This window comes from Lycorma delicatula, chromosome 12 (genome assembly GCF_047948215.1).
Source record: "Lycorma delicatula isolate Av1 chromosome 12, ASM4794821v1, whole genome shotgun sequence".
Lineage (NCBI taxonomy): Eukaryota > Metazoa > Arthropoda > Insecta > Hemiptera > Fulgoridae > Lycorma > Lycorma delicatula.
Window position 1 is genome coordinate 17,543,321 of NC_134466.1, and position 23,397 is coordinate 17,566,717.

A 23,397-nucleotide genomic window follows, 5' to 3' on the forward strand; every position below is an offset into this window, starting at 1 on the left:
ACTAACTTTTAAACATATTGAAAAAATAAAATATTTGATTGTGTAACTAAAGAATTTGTTTGCAACATTACAATAACAAAAATGTATTAAGAGAAATGTTAAAATTGTATAAATATATGTACAAATCTGTTGATGCAAAACACAAGCATGAATAAGAATAGACAATAACAAGTCTACTAATTGATTGTTGTGATATGCTGGAAATCTTTTGTATACAGTTTAGCACTCTTGATTTGAGGCCTACAAGTATAGGAAGCTGTAGCATGTTACATCCATGGACCAACCGGCCAGAATGTATGGTAAATTAGAACCTAACTATAAAATGGTGGAAGAGGACAATATCAAAGAATTAACATTGAAATATAACTGGTTCAGCCCGGCTTTGAGTTATTAACTCAAAGCCAAAAAGCAACACTAACCGTCTATACCATGGACTGTTTATTTATGATATAAGGTACAATGCTGAATCAAAAGTCAATGGAGAAATTCAACAGCAAGGATTAATGTTCCAATATATAAATATGTCAGGCTTGTGGATCTCTCTACATGATTTTTTTTCCTAGTTAATCACAAAGTTAGTATATGCATTACACATATAAATGTATCTATCTAATTAATTTCTAATCCAGAATATTTTTACTGTTCAATTTGAGCATTTTTATTTTTTTCAAAATTAAGAGAATCATTCAGAAAGCAGACAAATTGACTTGTCTGTCATCTTTCAGATGATAGTCAAGTTCTATATCATAAATAATCTTACCACAGGTTTGAAATTTTAGATTTTTATTAAATAAAGAGCTAAAATTTAAAACTAAACAAGTAAAAGAAATATTTTTTTAACAGTTTTTTCAATAAACAATATTATTTGTTAATCAACCCTCCTCGATCACACTGGTAGTTTTTCTCTAACTCATTTCAAACTTTAGTCTATAATTTATTTCTAATATTACTTTATTACTTAAAACTGAAAAATAAAAAAAAAGTTTGTACAAATCAAACACAGAAACAACACAAATACATGGCAAACTGAACCAAATATTATATTATCAATATTATTATCCTAATAACAGTTTAAGATCTGAACAGGGGAAAAATTTCTGTGAAATTTGCGAGGATGTTCATGGAGAATCACCAAGACCAAAAAAGTCTTGTGTTTCAAAGTCAGAAGTAAATGCATACTTCTGCGCTTTTTTTGATTCAAAGGATGTTATTTATAGAGTAGATGCTTTCTAGATTTCTACAAAGATATTCTAGAAAGACTTTTGAAAATGAGTCCTCTGTGTCTGTTTAAACATTGCCGATAATTTGATTCTTTAACACAATAATGTCCTGTAATCCTGTACTACACTATTTGTACAGCAGTTTTTTAATTAAAAAGACGTTTTAGTATTGTCACAGCCACCTTATTTCCAGCTATCACCCAGTGGGATTTTTCTGTTTCTCAAAGTCAAATTGACAATTTAGGAATACAATTTTGAAACAAAAGATGTTCAAAGGGAACGAAGATCTTAGATGGAATTCCACAAGAGTTAAAAAAATGTTAGCAACAGTGACAAAAGTACCGAAATGTGTGAAGACAGAAGAAAACTACTTTGAAGGAAATTTACATTGCAATCAACTAAAAAACTTTTTTCAAATCAGTCTCGTTACTAATTGTCTAACCTCATACACTGCTGCTTGTATTTTCCATTGTTAAAATGTGTTTATGTATACAACCAATGGGGAACAGCCTGCAAATCATGTAGTGAATTTTCTTAAATTTTTTTATTGTCTAGTAATGGTATACTTTGGATATAGAAAGAAGGTCACTGGTAACACTGGTCACTGGTAAAAAAATAACTGAGGAAAAACTGTTATACTTCACCAAAAAAAAAGTAGTATTGTTATAGTGTAGTTCCATGTTTTTGTTTGTCTACACTTCAGGCCTCTTCTTTATCATTGCTTACCTCAAATGCCAAAATACTTTCAAATAACAGTTTTTATTGTTACTACATCCCATGTGAGACAGATTCATAATAGGTGACACCATTTCAATTAAAAAGGACAATCGAATTATCATCATTATGTTTGAGCGGCTTTGACATGCTTGATTCAATATAATGGAATTTTGAATTCTCAACACTCCCATCATATAAGAATTCATTCATACAAGAAAATTTACTTAGCTTCTATCACTCAAACTTCAGTCCTTAACCTGTGTATAGTAACCCTGCTAACCAAAGTAACTTCTGGAAGGTTAGGATAACAAACCCCAGTGGGAAACTAGGTAACTAGGTTAGGAGATATGGGCTGAGTGACTAAGGATATAATGCCTATGTCTCATGCCTGATGATCGTAGAGCAATAGCGGTATTTCAGGAAGTATTAATCATTAACAACCACTCTGGTTGTAAAATGAGGTAGAATACAGCAAAGCCAGGCATTAAAACTTGGTCAGGAAGCCTGACTACTTGGATTTCAAGTAGTGAGATATCATTATTCAAATCGTAAAGAAAGAAGCCAGGCAGAATCATCACAATAGAAATGGAAATAAAGAAACAATAATTTGACTGGAAGTTTAGAGAGAAAAAAGAGGAGGGATATAGCTTAGAGGATGTACAGACTGCAATGATGTAATTGTAGGTGAAGAACCCTGATGCTTAACAGCAAAAGGGAAAAAAGAAGCTTTTTGTAACATTTTTGTAGCTTCTGTATGTAAACACCACGCCCAATTTGAAATAACATTTTATAGAAATATGTTGCTCTGTTTAAAAACATTTACTTTTTTAAACTGGAGAGTAGCAGCAAGTACAGAACAACCTCATTTGCACGCTTGCAGATGGGAAATTAGATGATATAGAATAACACAGCAAACAGAATATTATTTCAAAAGAATTTTGCTGTGGACCGCCATTAGCAGAAAAGAAACTATTGGTACACTGGAATACTATTTCAAAAGTAAGCTTTTTTTTTATAATAAAATTTTGTATAAAACTAAGATTGCTAAATAACTTTGCTTGCTAAGCAGTTGTAGTTTGTAAACTAATGTCAGCACAAAGGTTTTCCATCTCTATTCAAATGTATGGCCTAAAATATTAAACGGTTAAGTATTATAAAATGTTTTTTAGAAAAAAGGCAACACCGATGAAAAGTTAAAAAAATATCACTGAGATGTAAACAAATCATCCTAGAATGCCTACAACAAAATCATCTTATCTGGTGTCTTTTTTTAAATTAACAAATTTTTCAGAATTCTAAAAATAACCTTTCCTAAAACCATATAAAGTAATATAAAAAATAAATTACCTTTATTTTTCATGACAATATCTTCAGCATTATTATCATAATTATTTTTTTCATTCACATGTAAAGATTCATTAATGACATTGTGACTTTCTTGATGGTTTATTACATGTAAAGAATGAGATAATTCTACATCTGACTTATCTCTATCCCTAGAATCATCATCATTAGATACAAATAATGATACATTACTATTATCAACATTTGTATCGCTTTTATCAATATGCTTTATAATATCAATATTTTTATCATTATCATAATTATTTAAAGATACTTCTGATGAAATATCAGAAGAAAATGAATTAACAGATTTAACATTAACTTGATTAGACAGCGGTAATATATTATTATTGGTTTTATTATTATTATAAGAAGAAATATCAAGATCAGATGTACTACTAGTAGCTGAATCATTATGATCAGTAATTACAATAACTGGAGTTTGTAAAACATTTTTCTTATTATCATTATGTTTCTTCATTCCACCAGTTTCTATCATATCGTCTTTACTATTACACTCATCATTATTTAATGTTGTATTATCATTTTCATTATACCAAACACTTTTTTGTGCGATCAGAATACGCCTTTTACATTCTGGTTTTATAACTGATGTTGATAAGGTTGGTAGGACTGAACTATTTAAATTATTTGTAATTTTTTTGTTTTCTAATGTCTGTATGTCATTAGGCGTTATTTCATCTAACGATGATATGCTATTTATATCTAAATTTTCTTTATCTTCCTTTTTATCTATTCTACTATTATTATTACAATTATTATGACTTTTATTAACTGACAAATCATCTTCTGTAAAATTAGTTCTATTGTTAATTTTAACAGTTTGTAAATGTTGCTGTCTATTTACAAAATCATCAGCCATTTTAATTACTGTTGGGCTTGACATCATTAATTTATTTTGTTGTTTACTTTTAATATTATCACCTATTTTAATTCCAGTACTATAAAATAGATTAGTTTTATCTTTTCTGTGTAATAAATCTTTACCTTTTCTAATGTTATTAGATTTAACATTTATAACAGCTTTATCTGGTTCCTTTTCATGAAAAAAATAAGAAAGCAAACAGGAAAATTAACATTGATTTTAAGTATACTTAGAAAAATATTATAATACAAATAATAAATTAATATAACAGAGGTAATAATAAGCAATAGTTCACTAACAAAAAGAGATATACGGTTGATAATACTAGTGCTATAAACTAATCTTTAAAAGCAGAGTAAAGAAAACAAAGTTAGCTATTAGATAAAATTTATACACTGGTAGATCAGAAAGCTCTTGGCCTGTCCTCCAGAGATGGAGCAACAGTGACCAAATGTGTATAATATTTGTATAATATTATCCTTTTGATGGTGTACTGCAAAGTTTCAGATGCCTGCATTCAGTTGCTTGCTTGTGGCAATAGAGTTAAGCAAATAAATTTTGATATTTTATGGAAAATAGATAAAATATATGTTCAAACTTTATAAAGTACTTCCACCTGCACAAAAAGTCATCACTAAAGTTTTTTTTGGGATTCCCGCGGTGCGGTTCTCAGACTACCTGGATAAAGGCAGGACCATCACCAGCAAGTTTTCTCTACTGTACCAACTGAAGAGTGCTATTTAGGTAAAAAAGAAAGTGCTCTTTCACCATGATAATGCATTTGCAAACACATCTTAGGTTTTTCCTGCAAAATTCAAGAATGAATTTTGGTTGGTTTTATGCCTTCATTAAATAAAAATCTTACAACAGCATCCTGTTGTTTTTCCTTTATACACATTCCAAGCAGGGCCAACATTTTGAAATAAATAAAAGAGGTTATAGTAATGGAAATTCTTTTTGAAAAATAGTTTTCCAACTTGTTATTTGTCTTTTTAATTACTGAACAACTCTCTCGCACATGTGTTTGTTTGTATGTATGTATGTATGTATGTATGTATGTATGTATATACAGTGTGTTTCATGAGGAATCTGTAATACTTTATAGACATATTCCGCTTATCAAAACAATGAAAAAAGTTCATTTAAACACAGGTCTGGAAACGCCTTGTTAGCGAGTTACAGCTAGCCTGGATTTCACCTGGATCTCAGTTCCCCCAGTAAAATGAGGTTGTACTGAAATTTTTTGGACATTAATTGAGAGGCAAAATTAATGGTTTTTGACCTGAAAAATTCAATAAAATAGGTCCCACAAATGTTTCTCCTAAGATATCTGACTTAAAACCCAAAATTAGGGGTCCAAAAAACAACATTTTAATGTTTAACTGTCTTAAATAAGTAATAAATGCATAACATTTTCTACAAAACTTGTAGAAAATTTAATTCTTAAAAAAATGATGTATTCAACATTGTCTATGAATACTGAACATAAAGTTTTCAAATTAATTTTTATTGAAAACCAAACACAACTAAACATAACTAGCTGGCACAATTGCAGTTATGGATGGAAAACAATAAATACTTTTTAGTGCATTTGTGTGCCATTAGGAGAGCTGATCTACCTAGATAGGATCTTCTACTGTATGTTTCATTGCAAGTTACATTTTTACACATTGTTGTACTAATTTTTAGTTTTGTGCTGCGGTATGAAGTTCAATGTAAAATAATACTGAGAAGAGCAGCAATTGTTAGTTACTAAGTGTTTTTGGTGTAATAACATTCATATTTATTTCACTTTTTATTTTATTTTACTGGATTCTTTAAGTTAATATTGATTTGCAGTAACAGTGAAATGTGCCGTATAAATTTACAAACGAGGAATATGCAGATATACGTTTTGTCTACGGGTTCTGCAATAGTAATGCTTATGAAGCTGTTGAGGAAAATCATATACAATTTCCTAATCGAATTATTCCCAACAGACAGGTATTTACAGATACTCACAGAAAACATTACGCCATAAAATCTTTATCCATACCATCTTCAGCATGTACAACATCTAGAAGAACATGATTACAATCAGAGAATTAATTTCTACCATTGGTTACTGCATAACAATGTATTAGAAACTCAAATACTTTTTTGTGATGAAAGACATTTACAAGTAATGGTATAAACAACTCAAGAAGCAATCATATTTGGAATGACACAAATCCGCACACCACCTCAAAATCAAATTACCAATGTCGGTTTTTGATAAATGTCTGGTGCGGTATAGTAGGAAATATTCTGATCGGATCTTATGTCCTTAATCGTCAACTGTGTGGGGAGGCCTATCTTAATTTTCTTCAAAATGAATTCCTAAGCTTTTAGAGGAAGTTCCACTGGTAACATGAAGAGTTATATATTTCCAACATGATGGGGATCCAGCACATTTTGATCGCTGTGTAACTCAGCATCTTAATGAAACATTCCCAAATAGGTGGATTGGCTAAGGAGGACCAATAGCATGGCCAGCCATATCCCCTGATTTGAACCCATTAGATTTCTTTGTATGGGGACACATGAAGTCATTAGTGTATGCTCAAAAATCCAACAATGAACGTGAACTTTTACAAAGAATCATGGCTGCTGCCCAAAAAAGTTAAAAAACAGTCTCGAATCTTGGAGGAGGCAGCGGCGTCCTTAAATTGTCACACTGAAATGTGTATTGCCAATGGAGGTGGCCATTTTGAGCAGCTAATGTAATACTCACTGTAAGTTTACCAAATATCAAATTAAATAATTTAAATGAAAAATACTGTGGAATATTTAAATGAACATTTGGTTAAAATTATTTTGAAAGAAATAGGCCTATAATTTGCAGTGTTCAGTTTTCATAACTGTTTAGTTGTGTTTGATTTTCAATAAAAGTGAATTTGAAAACATTGTGTTTAGGGTTCATAGACATTGATTATATAATTTTTTTAAGAATTAAAACAAGTTTTGTAGAAAAGTTTATTCATTTACTACTTATTAAAAAAATTATTTTAAGCTAAACATTAAAAGTTGTTTTTTGAACCCCTAATTTTCAGTTTTCAGATATCTTAAAACCTAAAGAAGAAACAGTTGTGAGACCTATTTTATTGAATTTTTCAGGTCAAAAACCATTAATTTTGCCTCTCAATTAATGTCCAAAAAATTTCAGTACGACCTCATTTCACTGGAGGAGCTGAGATCCAGGCAAAATCTTTCACTAGCTGTAACTTTCTAATGAAGTGTTTCCAGATCTACATTTATATGAGCTTTTTTCTTTGTTTTGATAAGCGGAATACACCTGTAAAATATTGTAGATTCCTCATGAAATTCTCATTCTCTCTCTCTCTCTCTCTCTCTGTGTGTGTGTATGCGTGCGCGTGTGATAAAAATACACAAACAATATATGTACTGGCTTCTTAGAGAAAGAGTAACATTTAATTGTTTTGCTTTATAAAATTGTCCATATCTTTCTTATAATTTTAATACACTTAGAACACCTTAAGTACAAGAGATAGGTTCTTTCTCCAATTGCAATGATGCTTAATACACAACATGTGACTGTGGTGAACAGAGTAAAGTTATTATACTTAGAAATGAATCTCATTTGTATTTCAATGCCTTTGACTTGTCAATATGAGACAGTATATTCAACTTGATAAAAGAATCCACTGATATGAAATATTAGCTATAAAATCTATCATTGAAAGATATTATACTTATCATCGTATAAATGTATTAGTAAATTATATGGTAAGAATATTTTATTATATATAAAACAAATTTTATGAACTTCAAAGACACGTAGATAGCGCTAAAACCAAAAATTGAAAAATCATTCGTTTTGCTAAATATCATCAGTGAACCTTTATTACTTTCTTTCCTTGAACTGTTTGTTACTTATTTTTATATCAACTCTCTTGTCGCATCTTATTTATAAAAACTGAAAAGTAACACAAGGATATACTTCATTAATAGTTTCACACCTTTCATACTGGAGTTTGCCTTGATCGATCTTGATTACAGAAATTTTCAGGATCCAGTTTTACTTTATAATCAGTGCAAGCTTATTTTGTAACCACTACACCGGATATATTATCCCAGGATAATAACACAGTCAGGCTATATTCCACCAGATCAATCTACATCCTAGCAGAATCTGACTCAGATCTATAGAACCTTAACAGGAATTAAGGAAAAGAGATTTTTTTAAAAATGCTCCTTAAATTTTTCTTGTAACTAACTTAATGAATTCTAATGATGAGATTAGTCTTGAAAATTTTATCTTTAGAATAAAAATAAGTTTATATTCAAATGTATCTGTATATAGGTGTAAATATTAATTAGAGATAAACAAATTAAATAACTAGAACATAGTTGAAACATGCTTAAAAATAAATATTATTAGTATATATTGAAAGAAATTATTTAAATAAACTAAAACTTGAAGGTGGAAAAAAGACGGACCACAAATTATTAAAATATTAAATAGAAAAAGAAACAGAAATAGAAAAAGTAAACTAGTTTTTGAACTTACAATAGATTTACACAGGTCTAACTGATCCGTTTCAGAATTTACATCTTCCTTATCAACCTCTATTTTATTTGAATTATCATCCTCATTTTCTGGTTTGTTTAAAATGCTAGTATCAACATTTTCTGAAATATGAAATATACCTTACCATAAGCATAAGATATAAATTGAGCAATATTAAGTATTTATTAACTTAATAATAATTTAAACATTCAAATATATGCATACACACACACACACACACACAAAACAAAATCTAAGTGAATCAATAAATTTAGAATTTAATTATTATATGTATAAAAAATACAAATAGATTTTATGTAATAGCCACATTTTGTTTTTTGTAAAGCCCATTTTAAAATTACCACAAACTGTAGCAATAAACAGATTCAATAAGCCCAATGATTCAATGTGGTATAATACCCAGCAGCTGGCCACTTAGCTAGCATTAATTACATGACTTAAATTTACAATGATCGAGATTTTCGCTGTGCTATGATTTTTGTTAGCAAAAAAATAAGTACTGCTGAAATTGATAAGTTATTACGTGAGTTGTACAGACCAATCATTCTGACTGATATTAAATATAATGGTATCATTCGTTTACAGAAGCGAGAGAATGGAAAGTTCATGACAATCTGCAATTTAAGGTTTCAGAATTATCTGTTTATTTTTATAACTTTTCAAAATCATTTTTTTTTCAAAATTTTTTGCCTAGGAAATTTTTGACAACCTGCTATTCAGTACCCTGTTTTTAGTTTCATCTTTTCTACTGTGGCAAATTGCTTTTCCTTGAGGTCGGTCCCTTTTCATTCTTAGAAATAAAAAGAAGCTGCAAGATGTGAGATCAGGTGAATGAAGAGGATGGAACAAGGAGGTCATTCCTTTTCTTGTCAAGAACTGCTGCGCAATGAGTGCAGTAAACAGTCTTCATTAACTGTGTCACAAATCTTTTAGAGCTTTTTATCGGTTTGAATATTTGTAAGATGCCTGGATCATTGATAATCTTTAATCGACACTTCTCATCGATTGAAATTGTGATTCAGAAGCATTCCACCTAGACTCTTCCAGCAGCAGAAGCGTGATCTATGACCTTACTCCACACCACAATACAATTCCTGTAATTTTTTGATCGCTCATTGTATAACTGATAAATTGTCATCACCCTTATAAAATTTGATCGTAGCACACCAATAATTTTGGTTCTTTTAATAATTTGATTAAATCTTTTTGTTCAAGAAATCACTAGCTATCCCTTTTTTATGAAATATCTTCTTTCATGGTGATTCAAAGGACCTGTCATTTCACTGTTAGATATACCATTTTGATTCACTCCAGCAAAAATTCTTTGTACAGTCTACAATAATAATGAGCCCAAGGCTGCTCTCACTTCTTGTACCATAGCAAATAGTTCTTCAGTAGTAATGCAGGTTTATTCAGTAAGGTTCCCATACACAGGATATTCAGTAAATTAGAAATGTTAACTTGTACATATATTTATATTTATGAATGTACTATCTTCGCCAAAAAAAAGTCACTTATTCTTAACAATTACAATATCCACCTCTACTACACCAGATAACAAGACTATTTTTATGTAACTCTACGCAATATTACAGCTAATGAGAAGAAGCTTTATTATTATTATTCCATCGCCATTTTTAATAAATTATCATACCATTTAAAAGATCTTCCCACCAATAAAACACAAATAATTTTATTTCACAGAAACAAAATTATTTCTCTGTTGATTTCTTAAAATAATACTTATTAAACGATTTCAAAAATCCTACATTCTCTACTTCCCGTTAAAAAAATCTACATAAATAATTACTCAATTTTTATCAACTTCTGAATTCTAAATTATTTTTTAAATATTTTTTATATTTACTATTTTCATGTATTTATTGTTCACATTTTTATATTTTAAATTATTAATATGTACTTGAACTTCATTTAATTTTTATTTTATTATTAATTGCATATTTTGTGATAATGATCTGATCAAGGTTTTACCATGGTTTTCCTTGATCCATCCAGGCAAACAGTAGCATAACTAGTCATTCCTGACATGAATCGTATAATGTGTATTATTATATACCGATTAGAATAAAAGAGTTATTTATTTATTTATTTAGGTGTACATAATATTAAAGCTGGATTTTTCTTAAAACTGTAATGCAAATAGCGCATAACACGGACTGAAAATATAGATCTAAAATTAGAATTGAGTGCAATTTTTTGAAACGTACATGCAATAGTCATAGCAGTACAATAATAAAAAATAAATAAAAATAATTTATCAAATTGTGATCTCGTAGCCAAATCATATGATTTTTAAAGTACCATTACAAAATACTTCAAATTATCTGTTGTGTTATTAATGATTCTAACAATAAAATTCACAACTTATTATGAAATATAATAATATGAACAAAAACAATGCGTAATTATAACATTTTATATATCATGCAAATGTAACAGGTTAATGAATGTTAACATTACATTTTTACTTATTTAAAACGATTGTAACTAAACAACAAAGTTAAATTTTACATATTTATTATATTAAAAAATATAACTTGAATCTTAAACAATTTCTTATCTCTCGAAGAAAATAACTTAAAAAGAGCGATTTGAACCAGTTTCAATTCAAAGATTGAAATTAAAATCATTTATTTGTATGGAGCGAGCTAACTTTTTGAGCACAAAATGTAAAGCAGCAAAATGTATCATGATTTATGATACAGAGCTATGAAGAATAATCAACAGTACGCAGTATGAGAGAGGAATAACCAGGATTGGTACGATGAACAAAGTGAGGGAGATTATGATCTTCAACCTGTTGATTTTAAAAGTATTATAATTAGTAGAACTCTAAAAATTAATGTAAAATGTTTCAATTTACCTTCACAGGATGCTAAACATGATGCTGCTGCTACTGATAAAACAGTTAATGGTTCCATATCATCACTATTATTATTATTATTATTATTATTACTGTTACAAATTATATCATTAACTTCAGGATTTGTTGTAAATTCATTATTTATATGAATTTTCTCATTTAATTTTGTTCCAGTAACATTATTTATTATTTCACTTACATCATTCACATCAACAGTTTCATTACCAATACTTTCATCATTGACTTGTATTTGCTGTTGAGGTAAAACCTAAAATAATACAAAAATAAAAATAAAGAAAAATTTTTTTCTATCCTCAGTACTTTGTATTGAGTATTGAATTGTTAAAGATAACAACACATACCCTGATGTCACTGTAATATCAATAGTATTTTAAAATAAAAACTCAAGTTAATTGAAAAATTTTAAATAAAAAAATTAATACATACAAGGTGTGGCTATTAAATAACGAGACTAATACTGCTACAGATGAAGTGTGCACGCGCCAAATTCGTACAACCGATAGCTGTGTAGCGTGAAGCCTTCTCTTTTGATTGTTGCCATTCGTTTCTGTAGACATATTAGTCTGGGCTGTGGCCTTCATTTGGATAACATCTATTTTTTTTGTTTTGCCAAAAAAATGATAAGTGTTTATTAAAGCAAAGAATTGTTGTGAAATTTCTTATGAAACTTGGAAAAACCACTACTGAAACTTATCTTTTATTACAAAAAGTATATGGTAATGGATGTTTATCAGGTGTGGAGGTTTTTGAGTGGTGTAAGTGTTCCCAAGATGGCCAAGAAAATGTTGAAAATGATAATCAAAATTCAAAGCAATGATTTTTTCGATATTCATGGGATTGTGTACCTTCACCCGGTTCCTGAAGGTCAAACTATTAACATTACTACCTTGAGGCCCTTGCTCAACTGTGTGAAAAAATAAGAAAAAACGACCCGAATTGTAGAAGAACAAGTCATCGGTTCTTCATCAGGACAATGCACCAGCTCATACTGGATTGTCTGTCAAGACGTTTCTAGCCAAGTAACATCACATTGTTAGACCATCAGCCTTATTTGCCTTTCTTTTTCCTGTTTAGCCTCCGGTAACTACCGTTTAGATAATACTTCAGAGGATGAATGAGGATGATATGTATGAGTGTAAATGAAGTGTAGTCTTATACATTCTCAGTTCGACCATTTCTGAGATGTCTGGTTAATTGAAACCCAACCACCAATGAACACTGGTATCCATGATCTAGTATTCAAATCCGTGTAAAAATAACTGACTTTACTAGGACTTGAATACTGGAACTCTCGACTTCCAAATCAGCTGATTTGGGAAGACGCGTTCACCACTAGACCAACCCGGTGGGTTAGCCTTATTTGCCTGACCTGGCACCATATGACTTTTATCTGTTCCCCAAGGTGAAATCTGCATTAAAAGGAAAAAGATATCAGATCACTGAAGCTGTGAAATAAAAAGCGGCATGTGTCATGAAAGAGCTCACAGAAGAAGACTTCCAGCACTGTTTTTTTGAACAATGGAAAATTTGCATGGAGCATTGTAGGAATAGAGGAGGGGTGTATATTGAAGGGGGATGATAACTAAATATGTATAAATTTAAAATAAAATACTTTACAGCATTATTCTCATTATATAATAGCCATACCTTGTATGCCCACATTTCAAAAAGCCTTAGCTCATTGTTCAGTTTTTGGTCAAGGTCGCAGACACAACGTTGTTCGAGAAACCACAGTTTTACCAAATTCGCATTAAACAGACTAGGGTTTGTCAACAAATCAATGAATGGTATTATAAACAACATAACCCAAGGTTGTTTATTATTACAATTCTGACCTGTGTGCGAATGCCATTACCAGCTGTCGCCAGTCTGCTCTGTGTATGCATTGGGTGTGTTAGCTTCGGTGTTGTGAACATTGTTTTTTTTTTTTGACAATATATCGTCGCGTCAAACTCTTTACAAGAATTTAGTTTTCTAAAGACTTTATTTAATGTTTTACTTTCTGCTCATGGCTACTTTTGTATTGTCGGATAAGCTAGAATTAGATTATTTTTTTAAGTGAAATGCTGACCACTGTAAGGCTCGTCGTGCTATGTGTTTTCGTACTGTGAGTTAAAATTATATGTCTGAATTCCTGTTTCTTTTTATTTTGTGAATGTAATAATTATTCTCAGTTAAATCTTCTCTTCTTGTGTTTCTAGTATACTTATAAATTAAACAAACTTCAAATAATGCTGATGTACTGTTTTATGTGTTATTTTCTTATTCGTAATCACTACCCAATCCAAACCATCAGATCCTCTCAGAACAGTCATTTATGATAGCAGCTTCATTATATCATTTTTCTGCATTACTTTTCTTAATTTTATTAAGATGTAATTGTAAGTTTAGCCTAATTTAAATAAAAATACAATTAAAAAAAAGCATAGAAAAATAAACTTAAAAACAAATAAATAAAATCAATTCATTTTTTCCTTTTTAGAGCTGATTTTTAAGGATATTTAATTATTAATAAATAATAATTAAATATCATTAAAATAATTACTGGTATGTAAAACATACCAGCTAATTAAACTGAAAAGTTTAATTTCTCTTCACTTTTAATTTTTACTTGTAATTCAGCCATGCCAATCATTAATATATTTATTATAAAAATTTTCTTTTATTAAGTATCAATGAATTCACTGTTATTGTTTATTTTTTCTTATTAGAATAAAGTCCATTTTCAACTAATTGTTTCTTCGGTTTAATCATGCGAATTGTTTTTCACCTTTACATTTAATTGACACATTTCCAGGTGCTTTTATTCTCTTAAATTTGGTTACTGATAACTAGGCCTGATATCAATTATTTCTCTTGCAAATCTACTCTGGAACTAGTTTTTCATTAACAACTTTTTTTAAATTCCTCCTCTTTTTATTTTCTAGTTGCCTGTTCTTCTCCATCATAATTTAACATGTGATTTGTCAACACCCAGTACTCCTTTTTCTAAATAAGCCTTGCATTGTTTCATTCTTTCAAATCTCTTCAATTTAAAACATTTCTTTAATGAGATACTTATATTCTGAAAATGTTATTCTTCCTTGTCTCATTAATTGATTTCCTGATTCTATTATTAATAAAAAACTATACATCCAACTTATTCAACAATGAAATTGATAACAATCATTCCTTCCTTTTTTTCCATCCTACATTATATTCTCTTTGTAAAACCGATTTCATACAAAACATAAATACATCATTGTACTTTGCATATAATCATTTTTGGAGGGTTAAAACCCTCCAAAAAAATAAATAAATAAAAATGATCCACATGATCAACTGAAGATCATCATCATATCAAGGTTTGCTGCCCTAAGGCAGGTCAACCTCCTTTCTTTTTACTTCCTAGCAAAACATTTGAGTTCCTGATAGCTTCAGTTTTATTTTAGATCATCTATAATTTTTGTCCTCTCTTATTTTCACCATCTTTTACCACTTTAATCAATCCATCTCTCAATTTGAATCAAGCAGGTAGCTTTCGATTCTAAGTCATATTGATTACTCCTCATAACTTGTTCATTTTTCACTCTATTTGCCCATTTTATATTTCACAGTCTCCTCCGTGCCTGCAGTTCAAAAAGCTCTAGCTTTTTTTCTTCATTTCTCCCAGCATTCGTTTTTCACATCCATACAAAAGTCCTTCATAAAATACTAAAAGTCTAACTTCATCTGATCATTTAATGACAGTTATATGTTTTTCAATCTTCTGCTAACATAGCACCTAAGTACCTGTACTGTACTAACTTAAACTTTTCTACTTTTGTTTACACATTTATTTGTTTATTGTTTCTTATACTCATTACTTTTCTTTATCAAAAGTTTATTTTCAAATCATACTCTGCTATGCAATTTAATTTAACATGAAAATATACGTTGAATATCCTTTATTTCATCTCCTAAAAACATCATGTCATTTATAAATAAACTGTACTTTCTTCCTCTTTTATCATGTTTCATCCTTTCAAGACAATCTCTTTAGCCCTTTCTACAGAATATACTTTCAACAAATATTAAACAAGGTTGGGTTTGAGAGCATCCTTAATTACTCCTTGCTTTACTTATTTTCCTAGGTCATTTTTGGACTCAGACAATTTTTAATCATTCTGCCTTCCCAATCTACGATTTGTCTTCTTAATATTTCCATTATTTTATCAAAGTAATAATGCTTTTTTTATCTATTATAGATATTTATCTATTTTTTTTATATATTATGCTATTTATATGAAATGTAAATTAATTATCCTCTGACCTTGACACTTATGTGCCATGCTTAAGAGGATTGGAGACATGGTAATTTTCAGTCATCTGACCAGGTTCCACTATTGTAAATAATGTTACATAATTCCATCATTACTCAGAATCCTTCTGACAAATTAATAAAGCCAGTTTTCCTTTCCTCAAAAAATGTAGTCAAAATGTAATTGAAAAAAAAGTATTTTTAAGGATTGAAAAAATAGTTGCACAAATTAAAATAGTCAGATCATACAAATTATTTAGATACATTTTTTTTTCAAATAACCTCATCTCTCAGTTTCTAGGTTTTCTAATTTTTTAATTTTTTGATTATTTTCTTTTTAATATTGTTTGAGCCTTCTTTTTATCATTCGTTTTTGAGTTTTAATTCTTATGATATAAACCAAATTTTATTTCATATTATTTCTTTTCAATATCATCAAATTATCTTTGGGTTCTCTAAATAAAGAACAGACAAGTCTTATAATTACCTTTTTTCCTTTGACACCAATTGCTACTTCGAATAATGTAAGTCCTTGGCATTTCAAAACTGTAACAACATATTTCATAATTCTCTTGGGCATTGCAAGTCATATGACTATAAATCCAAAACTTATGAGGTTAATGTAAGTGTGATATAGTAAAAGTCAAATAGATAAATAAAGGAATACTGTATCCATAGATTTACTTTTAGTGTAAAAGGGTACAATCAGAGAGCCAAAAAAAAGAATACATCATTAGACTTATCAAAATATGCAGTTTGGGTTTTGGGTAAGGTTCTGAAAAAATGCACCTCTTACAATCTGATGGTTCTGCGATAGGCATTTTGGACAGTATCCTTTAAATTGAAAGGTGTAAAATAAGCTAAAATGTCGACGACCAGTTCCTGTCAATCAGTGAGCTTAAGAATCCTGAATGCATCTCACCACAAATTGGTGATATTTTTTGAAGGCTAATGACTTAAAAAAAATTTCATTGACTATTTAATTTAAGATTTTTTGAATCTGCTTAAGCCAAATGAACATTAAAAAATGTTGCACAAACTTATCAATTGAATAAATAGTTTTTTAAGTTAAATAAATATTAGTTTTTGTTGTCATGTATAAATAGTAAATTTTTTCAGTAACTTTTACTTCACTCTGACAATACATAATTAATAAAATAAAGAAATATTATTACCACATCAAGGCTAATATCAGTATTTACAGATGCATCTTTTTTAATGAATCTCTCATATGTTGTATTATTCTGACTATTATTATCACCATTTTGGTAGTCAATTCCTCGATTAACATGTGGTGGAGGTGAAGATACGAGAGTACCTTTGGAACTTCCAGATTCTTTTAATTTCTGTAACAGAAAAATAAACATTTACTGTGTTTTTGATCACCATGGTTGGTGAAGATAATACTTAAAAATATAAACTTTTGGAAATATAAACTTACTTCAAAATGATTTTAATCATCTTCAGTCATATTTCTCTTACAATGGCATCAACTGAAGTGCTACTGAAAAAGTCTTTTGAATTAGAGATTTTGAATGTGATCAAAAAGCGTCTTGGATCTGAATTCATACATTGAGTTGAGTTGAGTTTATACATTTTATAATATTCAAATGAGTTAAGATGTGGTTTTTTTTGGCATGTGTGTAGAATATCAAGGTTGTGTCCAATGCTGGTGAGCATAGATGCAATTTCACACAAATATACAATGAATATTTAAAGGACCCCCACAGCAGCATCGAGTAAACATTTGACAACCATTTATTGTTTCTTAAAACTGCAGGAAGAATCACTAAGTTTATATTCAGGTGGTATATTAAAAAAAGGAAAATAATTTCAGCAAGGGAGAGATGTACTCTTTGAATAACAAACACCTACTTCTCAGGATTACCTCCTTCTGTATTCAATGACAAAATTATCTACAACTGATGAAACAACAAATTTTACATTGACCGATACACAAATGCCATCTAATATGAAAATAGCACAATTCAAAGAGGTATCCCTAATCTACAATCTGGAAAAACCACATGGCAGCAAGTTATGCATGTCAGGAAAGCAAGTGTCATGTAATTCAAATAATGGGAAGCTGTTATCAATTAGTACGTGCAGGAAATCAGCTTTAAATTCAAGAAAAATGCATTTGAAAACGTACAATAAAGGCAAAGGTATACAAGGGATCATGTTTATCATAAACAGATAATCAAATCTACACAGTGGTGGTTTGCACAGTTCAAAAGAAATTTTCAAGATAAAGACAAAACTGGACATGGTAAATATAAATCTGGACATTCAATTTCTGTTCACAAAAAAGAATTTTATTATAAAAGTAACAGAATGAATTCTAAAATATAAAATTGTGAAAATGACTGCAGCTGATTTTGGTGTTAACAATTTGCTAAATTTAAAATTTTCTGTTTTTAGTTTTGTGGAATATTCCTTATCAACCAAAAGCGTGGTTGTGTAGAATAAACAAGAGGCATCTTTTAATCACAAAAAAAAATTCTTTAATTCAATCATAGTGGAGTATAAAAATTGGTGTTTTTATTATGATCCTAAAACTAAGTACCAAGTGCTGAATGAAAAAGACACTGAAATATGAAATTCTTGCCTTTAGTAAAGTCATCAAAGACAAGAAAATTTGTCTTCAAGATAAACATAAAGAAAATGCTTGTGTATTTCTAAAACAGCAAAATAATTGTTTACTATTAATCTGTCATTAAGGATTAAGTTGTCACAGCTGAAATAAAATGAAAAGGTAACTATTACAATTTTTCTCTACAAGTTTTCAATGTGAGCACCTTTTATCATGCAGCATACATCTGACCAACAGGTGTTATTCTGGTGTTATGCTGGTTACTCATAACCAGCATATCTGGAGTAATGGAAGCGACAGCTGCTTCAAATTGGGTAGATCAGTAGGTAGCTGAGGTGTATTCACAAGATCCTTTATACAAGTCCAAAGGAAATAATTACATAGGGTCAGATTGGTGGCCTTGGAGGCCTCTGCAAACAAGCTCTGTCATTGGGTCGATGCTGACCGATCTACCGGTTAGGGAATGTCAGTCAACCGATCCTGCATGCAGTTATGCTGGTAAGGAGACGCATCATCTTTAAATAAAATTCTTTGGTACATCTTGCAGTTAAGGAAAGTGCACAGTATATCAAAATAAGTAACTCCTGTTATGCTTGCTTCAGTGAAAAAGGATGACCTATAAACTTGCCTTTGGGATATCGAACAGAAAACATACCTTTTACATTTTAAGAGTTCATGGGGATTTTCTGACCATATGATAGGTGACATTATGTGTGTTTACTTGTCCACTAAGATAAAATGTTGACTATCACTCAACACAATATGATGAAGCAAGTTGTCATTTTTATGCTGCAACATTTCAATAACGAAGTTAACACATACAGCTTTAAATCCTGTAACAGCTATAAATGGTAATGGATGCACAAGTAAGCATTTAAAAACATTCCCTAGTCACCAACATCGCTAGTTCATGGCCAACCTTCCAAACAAATTTTTTAGGATCTCGCAAGAAACACTTCCTGACCCATTCAAAATTTTCTTCAGACACCCTTGCACTCATCCCTTTGCATAGACATCCAGTAGTTTTAAACTGTTTATGCCACTGGAATGTTATTACCATTCAAAGGATTACAATAAGCTTTCTGTGGAAAGCACATTGAACTGTAACTAGAAGTTTACATTTACCAAACTGCAAAATACCAAAAAACTTTCTGTTTAGGAGTCGCTACCTTTGCTAATGGAGCTGTCAAGCAGAAAAACAGGGAATCAATCTATGGCCACACGTGCAACTAAAAATGCCCTTTTTATTCTTTGATTTTAACACTGTACACCTCATCCAAGTAATATTATAACCTGATATCCTTTGTATACCCAGTTCACATGAAGGAGGATTCAGTTCATGCAGCTAAAATACACGGCATTAGCAGCTGATTCCTCTTCTAAAACAATTCTCATTGGCTTTCCAGAAAGTACTGTTCAAACATTTAAAATTTTTAACAGTTATATTTAATCAACAATAAATCATATTTTCCCCGCTTTAAGATTGTGATAGCGGGGAACAATTTACAAAATAAAAGTTTCTACTGAAAGAGCGTCTTTTTGAAAATGTTGAATCTAAAGGGATATCACATCCAATGTAAAGAACATATAAAAAATGATTAGCAATATTCACGCCACGCACTTTTTTTAATAACAAACTGAAAATGTTTAAATTGTTTTGTTTTAATTTAATTCCACATTTCCTCATTATTAAAATGTTGAACTGTATGTCACAATATACGAAGTGTTATCTAAGCCATTTTTAAGAAAAAACCAATTTTTCAAGTTTTATTTTTGTTTAGGACTATTCTTGGTCCAGAAATATAAGAACATTACAAGCATTTTTTTTTAGATTGTTCTGTAAACCAATTGACCAATTAAAAAAAGGTTATTTTAAAATAAAATTGGCGATTTAAAATAAAATAAAAGTGATTTTAAGCCCAAGATAACTAATAGATAAAAAAAATAGACATACAAAGCAAAATGTTTTAGAAAAATCTTCTTTTTTTTAACTAGTGGTCACAAAGTATCAGAATCCTTTTAAAAATGAAGGGAGCAGATTTTACATGACCATACTTTTTCTTTTATAAATTTGTAAATGAGGAAATACCCTCTAAAAAAAAATAAGTGAAATATTAAATAAAAGTAACACAGATTATAAGAAAACAAACTCAAAATGATAATCTTATCATCTGCTTGTATCGGTACTAATCATAAATCATGAAATAATAATGTTTAAAGTGTTCAAGGTCAACTACTCCAAGTGAAAAATACAACCTTAAACAGAGTACCAGTTTCAATCAAGCTGAGTGAAAGTAACAACAACATAACCTCTATATATTACATTAAGATATAATTCAAAACATTTTTCTTTAATTATAAGAGAAATAATAAAAATAGAATTATAAAAATTGTTTTTTTAATGCACAAGTTTTGGATGTGACTTAATTAACTATACTTATAACAGTGTATAAATATCTACAACAATAAATAAATAATAATCCTTCAACATTACCAAAACAAAATCATTCAGGTAACATTTATTTACTTACATTAACATTAATGTAAAAATAAAATACATAACATCTAACTGCATTCAAAGATTTTCAGTTTTTTAGACAATACTTACAATATAGTTAAATTTAATAAATCTAAATATTTTTAGGCTACAACATTGTAAAATATTGTGTAAGAAAGTAAATAGCAATTGCAATGTGTATATTAATATTAAATTAAAAGTTTACAAAGTAAAATCAGGATGTTCTGATAATTATGTTTATTTTATAAAGATAACGACTGTGTTACATTTTATCAGTAATATTATTATTATATTTATTATTTTACTTAAATTGATCATTTTAATATTCATATTATTCCTCTTTACTATTAAATTATATTTAAATTTTATTAAATAAACTACCTACCTACAGAATATTGAGATAAGACACATCTTACTTTAATTTTTCATGAGAGTACTTTTTTGGGATTCTACAGCCTCAGTCATGATTGAAATAATTCTGTTATTAAATAATGCAAACACTAAAATAATGAAAATTGTGAATTATTATGTTTTTAAAATATTATTAAACATTTAAAATTACTTATATACATCTGTAACTTGAAAATATTTATTTTTTATAAAAGATGCTACTAATTTCATTTAGCATTTTTGTTTTTAAATTTTTATTATGCAACAGCTGAATTATTTTAATCATGACTGAGGATGTGGGATCCTGCAAATTACTTTCATGAAAAATTAGCGGATATGTCTTATCTCACTCAATATTCTGTATTATGTAGTTTATTTAATATAATTTAAAATGTTATAATAATATATGTTATTTTTAATATAAAATATTTTTCACATCTTTACTTTACTTGCTCTTTTAATATTTTCATGGAATTTTAAAATCTTTATTAATTTTATTTAAGTTCAACCATATCAGATAGATTTTCTTTATTGTTGTACCAAGCTTTATAATGTTGATATCTTTATATAAAATAAACTGTTTTATATAAGAGGCCAAAAAATAACCGAGCATTTTTAATTACACACCAACAGAGATATTTAGTGAAGTGCGGTCAGCAGTATTGTGCTCTGCATAACTCCTTTGTAATCACATGTTCTTGGATTGTTGATATCTCATTTAGTTTTCATGTTATTGTTATTTGAGTGCAATTTGTTTAAGTATTAGTAGCAATATTTGTAATGTGTGATTTTCAGGAGCAACAAAAAAACTTAAAATTTTGCATGAAACTGGAGAAAACTTTCATAGAAACGTTTCAACTTTTGAAACAAGCTTATGGAGATGATGCTCAGGGTGGTACGCAGTGTTATGAATGATTTTCACGATTTAAAAGCGGTCATCAGTCGATCAAAGATGATCCTCGACCATAAAGGACTGACTTCAACTGATGACACTCGCATTCAGAAAATCAACGATCTGGTGCGTGCAAATCACTGATCGACTGTCATAGAACTTGTAGAAGTTAGCATCTACATTGGATCATTGTAACATTTTGACTGAAAAATTAAACGTGCATAGTTGCAGTAAAGTTTGTTCCTCATCTGATGACCGAACAGCAGAAAGAACACTGAGTGGACATTTGGTGGTGACTTCTTGAATAAGCTGAACATTCATGCAAAGGAGACGAAAGGTGGGTTTATGGTTACAACAAGACAAAAGTTCAATCATCACAATGGATCGGCGAAGGATCTCCACACCCCAAGAAAGCACGTCAGTCATGATCCAGCGTCAAAGTGATGCTCAGTTTTTTCAATTTTAATGGAATTGTGCATTTTGATATCTTGCCTCAAGGTGAAACAATGAACTGAGCGTACTACGAAGGTATTTTACAACGGTTACATGAAAAATCCAAAGTAAGAGACCAAAGCTGTATCTACAACTCATGGTGGCTCCTTGAGATTTTTTCTTATTACTGAAATTAGAATTAGTGATGAAAGAATGCCATTTTGAGATTATTAAAGCACATATAAAAATTAATATGCAAATTAAAGCAAATTTGTCAAGGACCTCAAAAGCCATCCAGGATTGCTCTATGAAGTGGAAACACCGCTGGGAATAGAAGTGTGTGAATAGAAGAGGGGACTACTTTGAAGGGGATAAGGACCAATAATCTGTAAAATTAATAATAAAGATAAAAAAAATAAAGTTCAGTTATTTTCTGAACACACCTCATACACACAAACTGAGCAGACTTGAAGTTACTCAAGTTTCACCTTTAATGCTGCTACCACTATTGGTTATGTATGTTACAACTCTCATCAGTTGTACATTCATGCTTCAGTGCCATATAGTTTCATTCTTTGCAGTTGTATTTTTCTAAAATGCCTTATTCAATTGAGGAAGGGTTGCTGCCGTAATGGAAGTTTAGGTGCATTC

General features: G+C 29.6%; 2 protein-coding genes across 8 annotated transcripts in view; one reads left to right on the forward strand and one right to left on the reverse strand.

Annotated features, from left to right (window-relative positions):
- The window catches only part of LOC142332971 (uncharacterized), an 84,430-nt gene that overhangs the window by 26,794 nt on the left and 34,239 nt on the right, over window positions 1-23,397 (reverse strand). For 4 of the 5 annotated variants that reach the window (XR_012758462.1, XR_012758461.1, XM_075379718.1 and 1 more), the window contains exons 6-9: window positions 17,097-17,267; window positions 11,622-11,889; window positions 8,717-8,838; window positions 3,285-4,338 (exon numbers count right to left, since the gene is read on the reverse strand). Coding sequence is in view for 2 of the 5 variants with exons in the window: in XM_075379718.1 (XP_075235833.1) it covers window positions 3,285-4,338; window positions 8,717-8,838; window positions 11,622-11,889; window positions 17,097-17,267 (1,615 nt within the window). In the remaining 3 variants the exon portion in view is untranslated. The remainder of the gene's footprint in view (window positions 1-3,284; window positions 4,339-8,716; window positions 8,839-11,621; window positions 11,890-17,096; window positions 17,268-23,397) is intronic. The other variant, XR_012758463.1, reaches the window with a different exon arrangement.
- The window catches only part of LOC142332972 (dihydrofolate reductase-like), a 30,082-nt gene continuing 27,474 nt past the window's right edge, over window positions 20,790-23,397 (forward strand). For all 3 annotated transcript variants that reach the window (XR_012758464.1, XM_075379720.1, XM_075379721.1), the window contains exon 1: window positions 20,790-21,026. The gene's annotated coding sequence lies outside the window, so the exon portion shown is untranslated. The remainder of the gene's footprint in view (window positions 21,027-23,397) is intronic.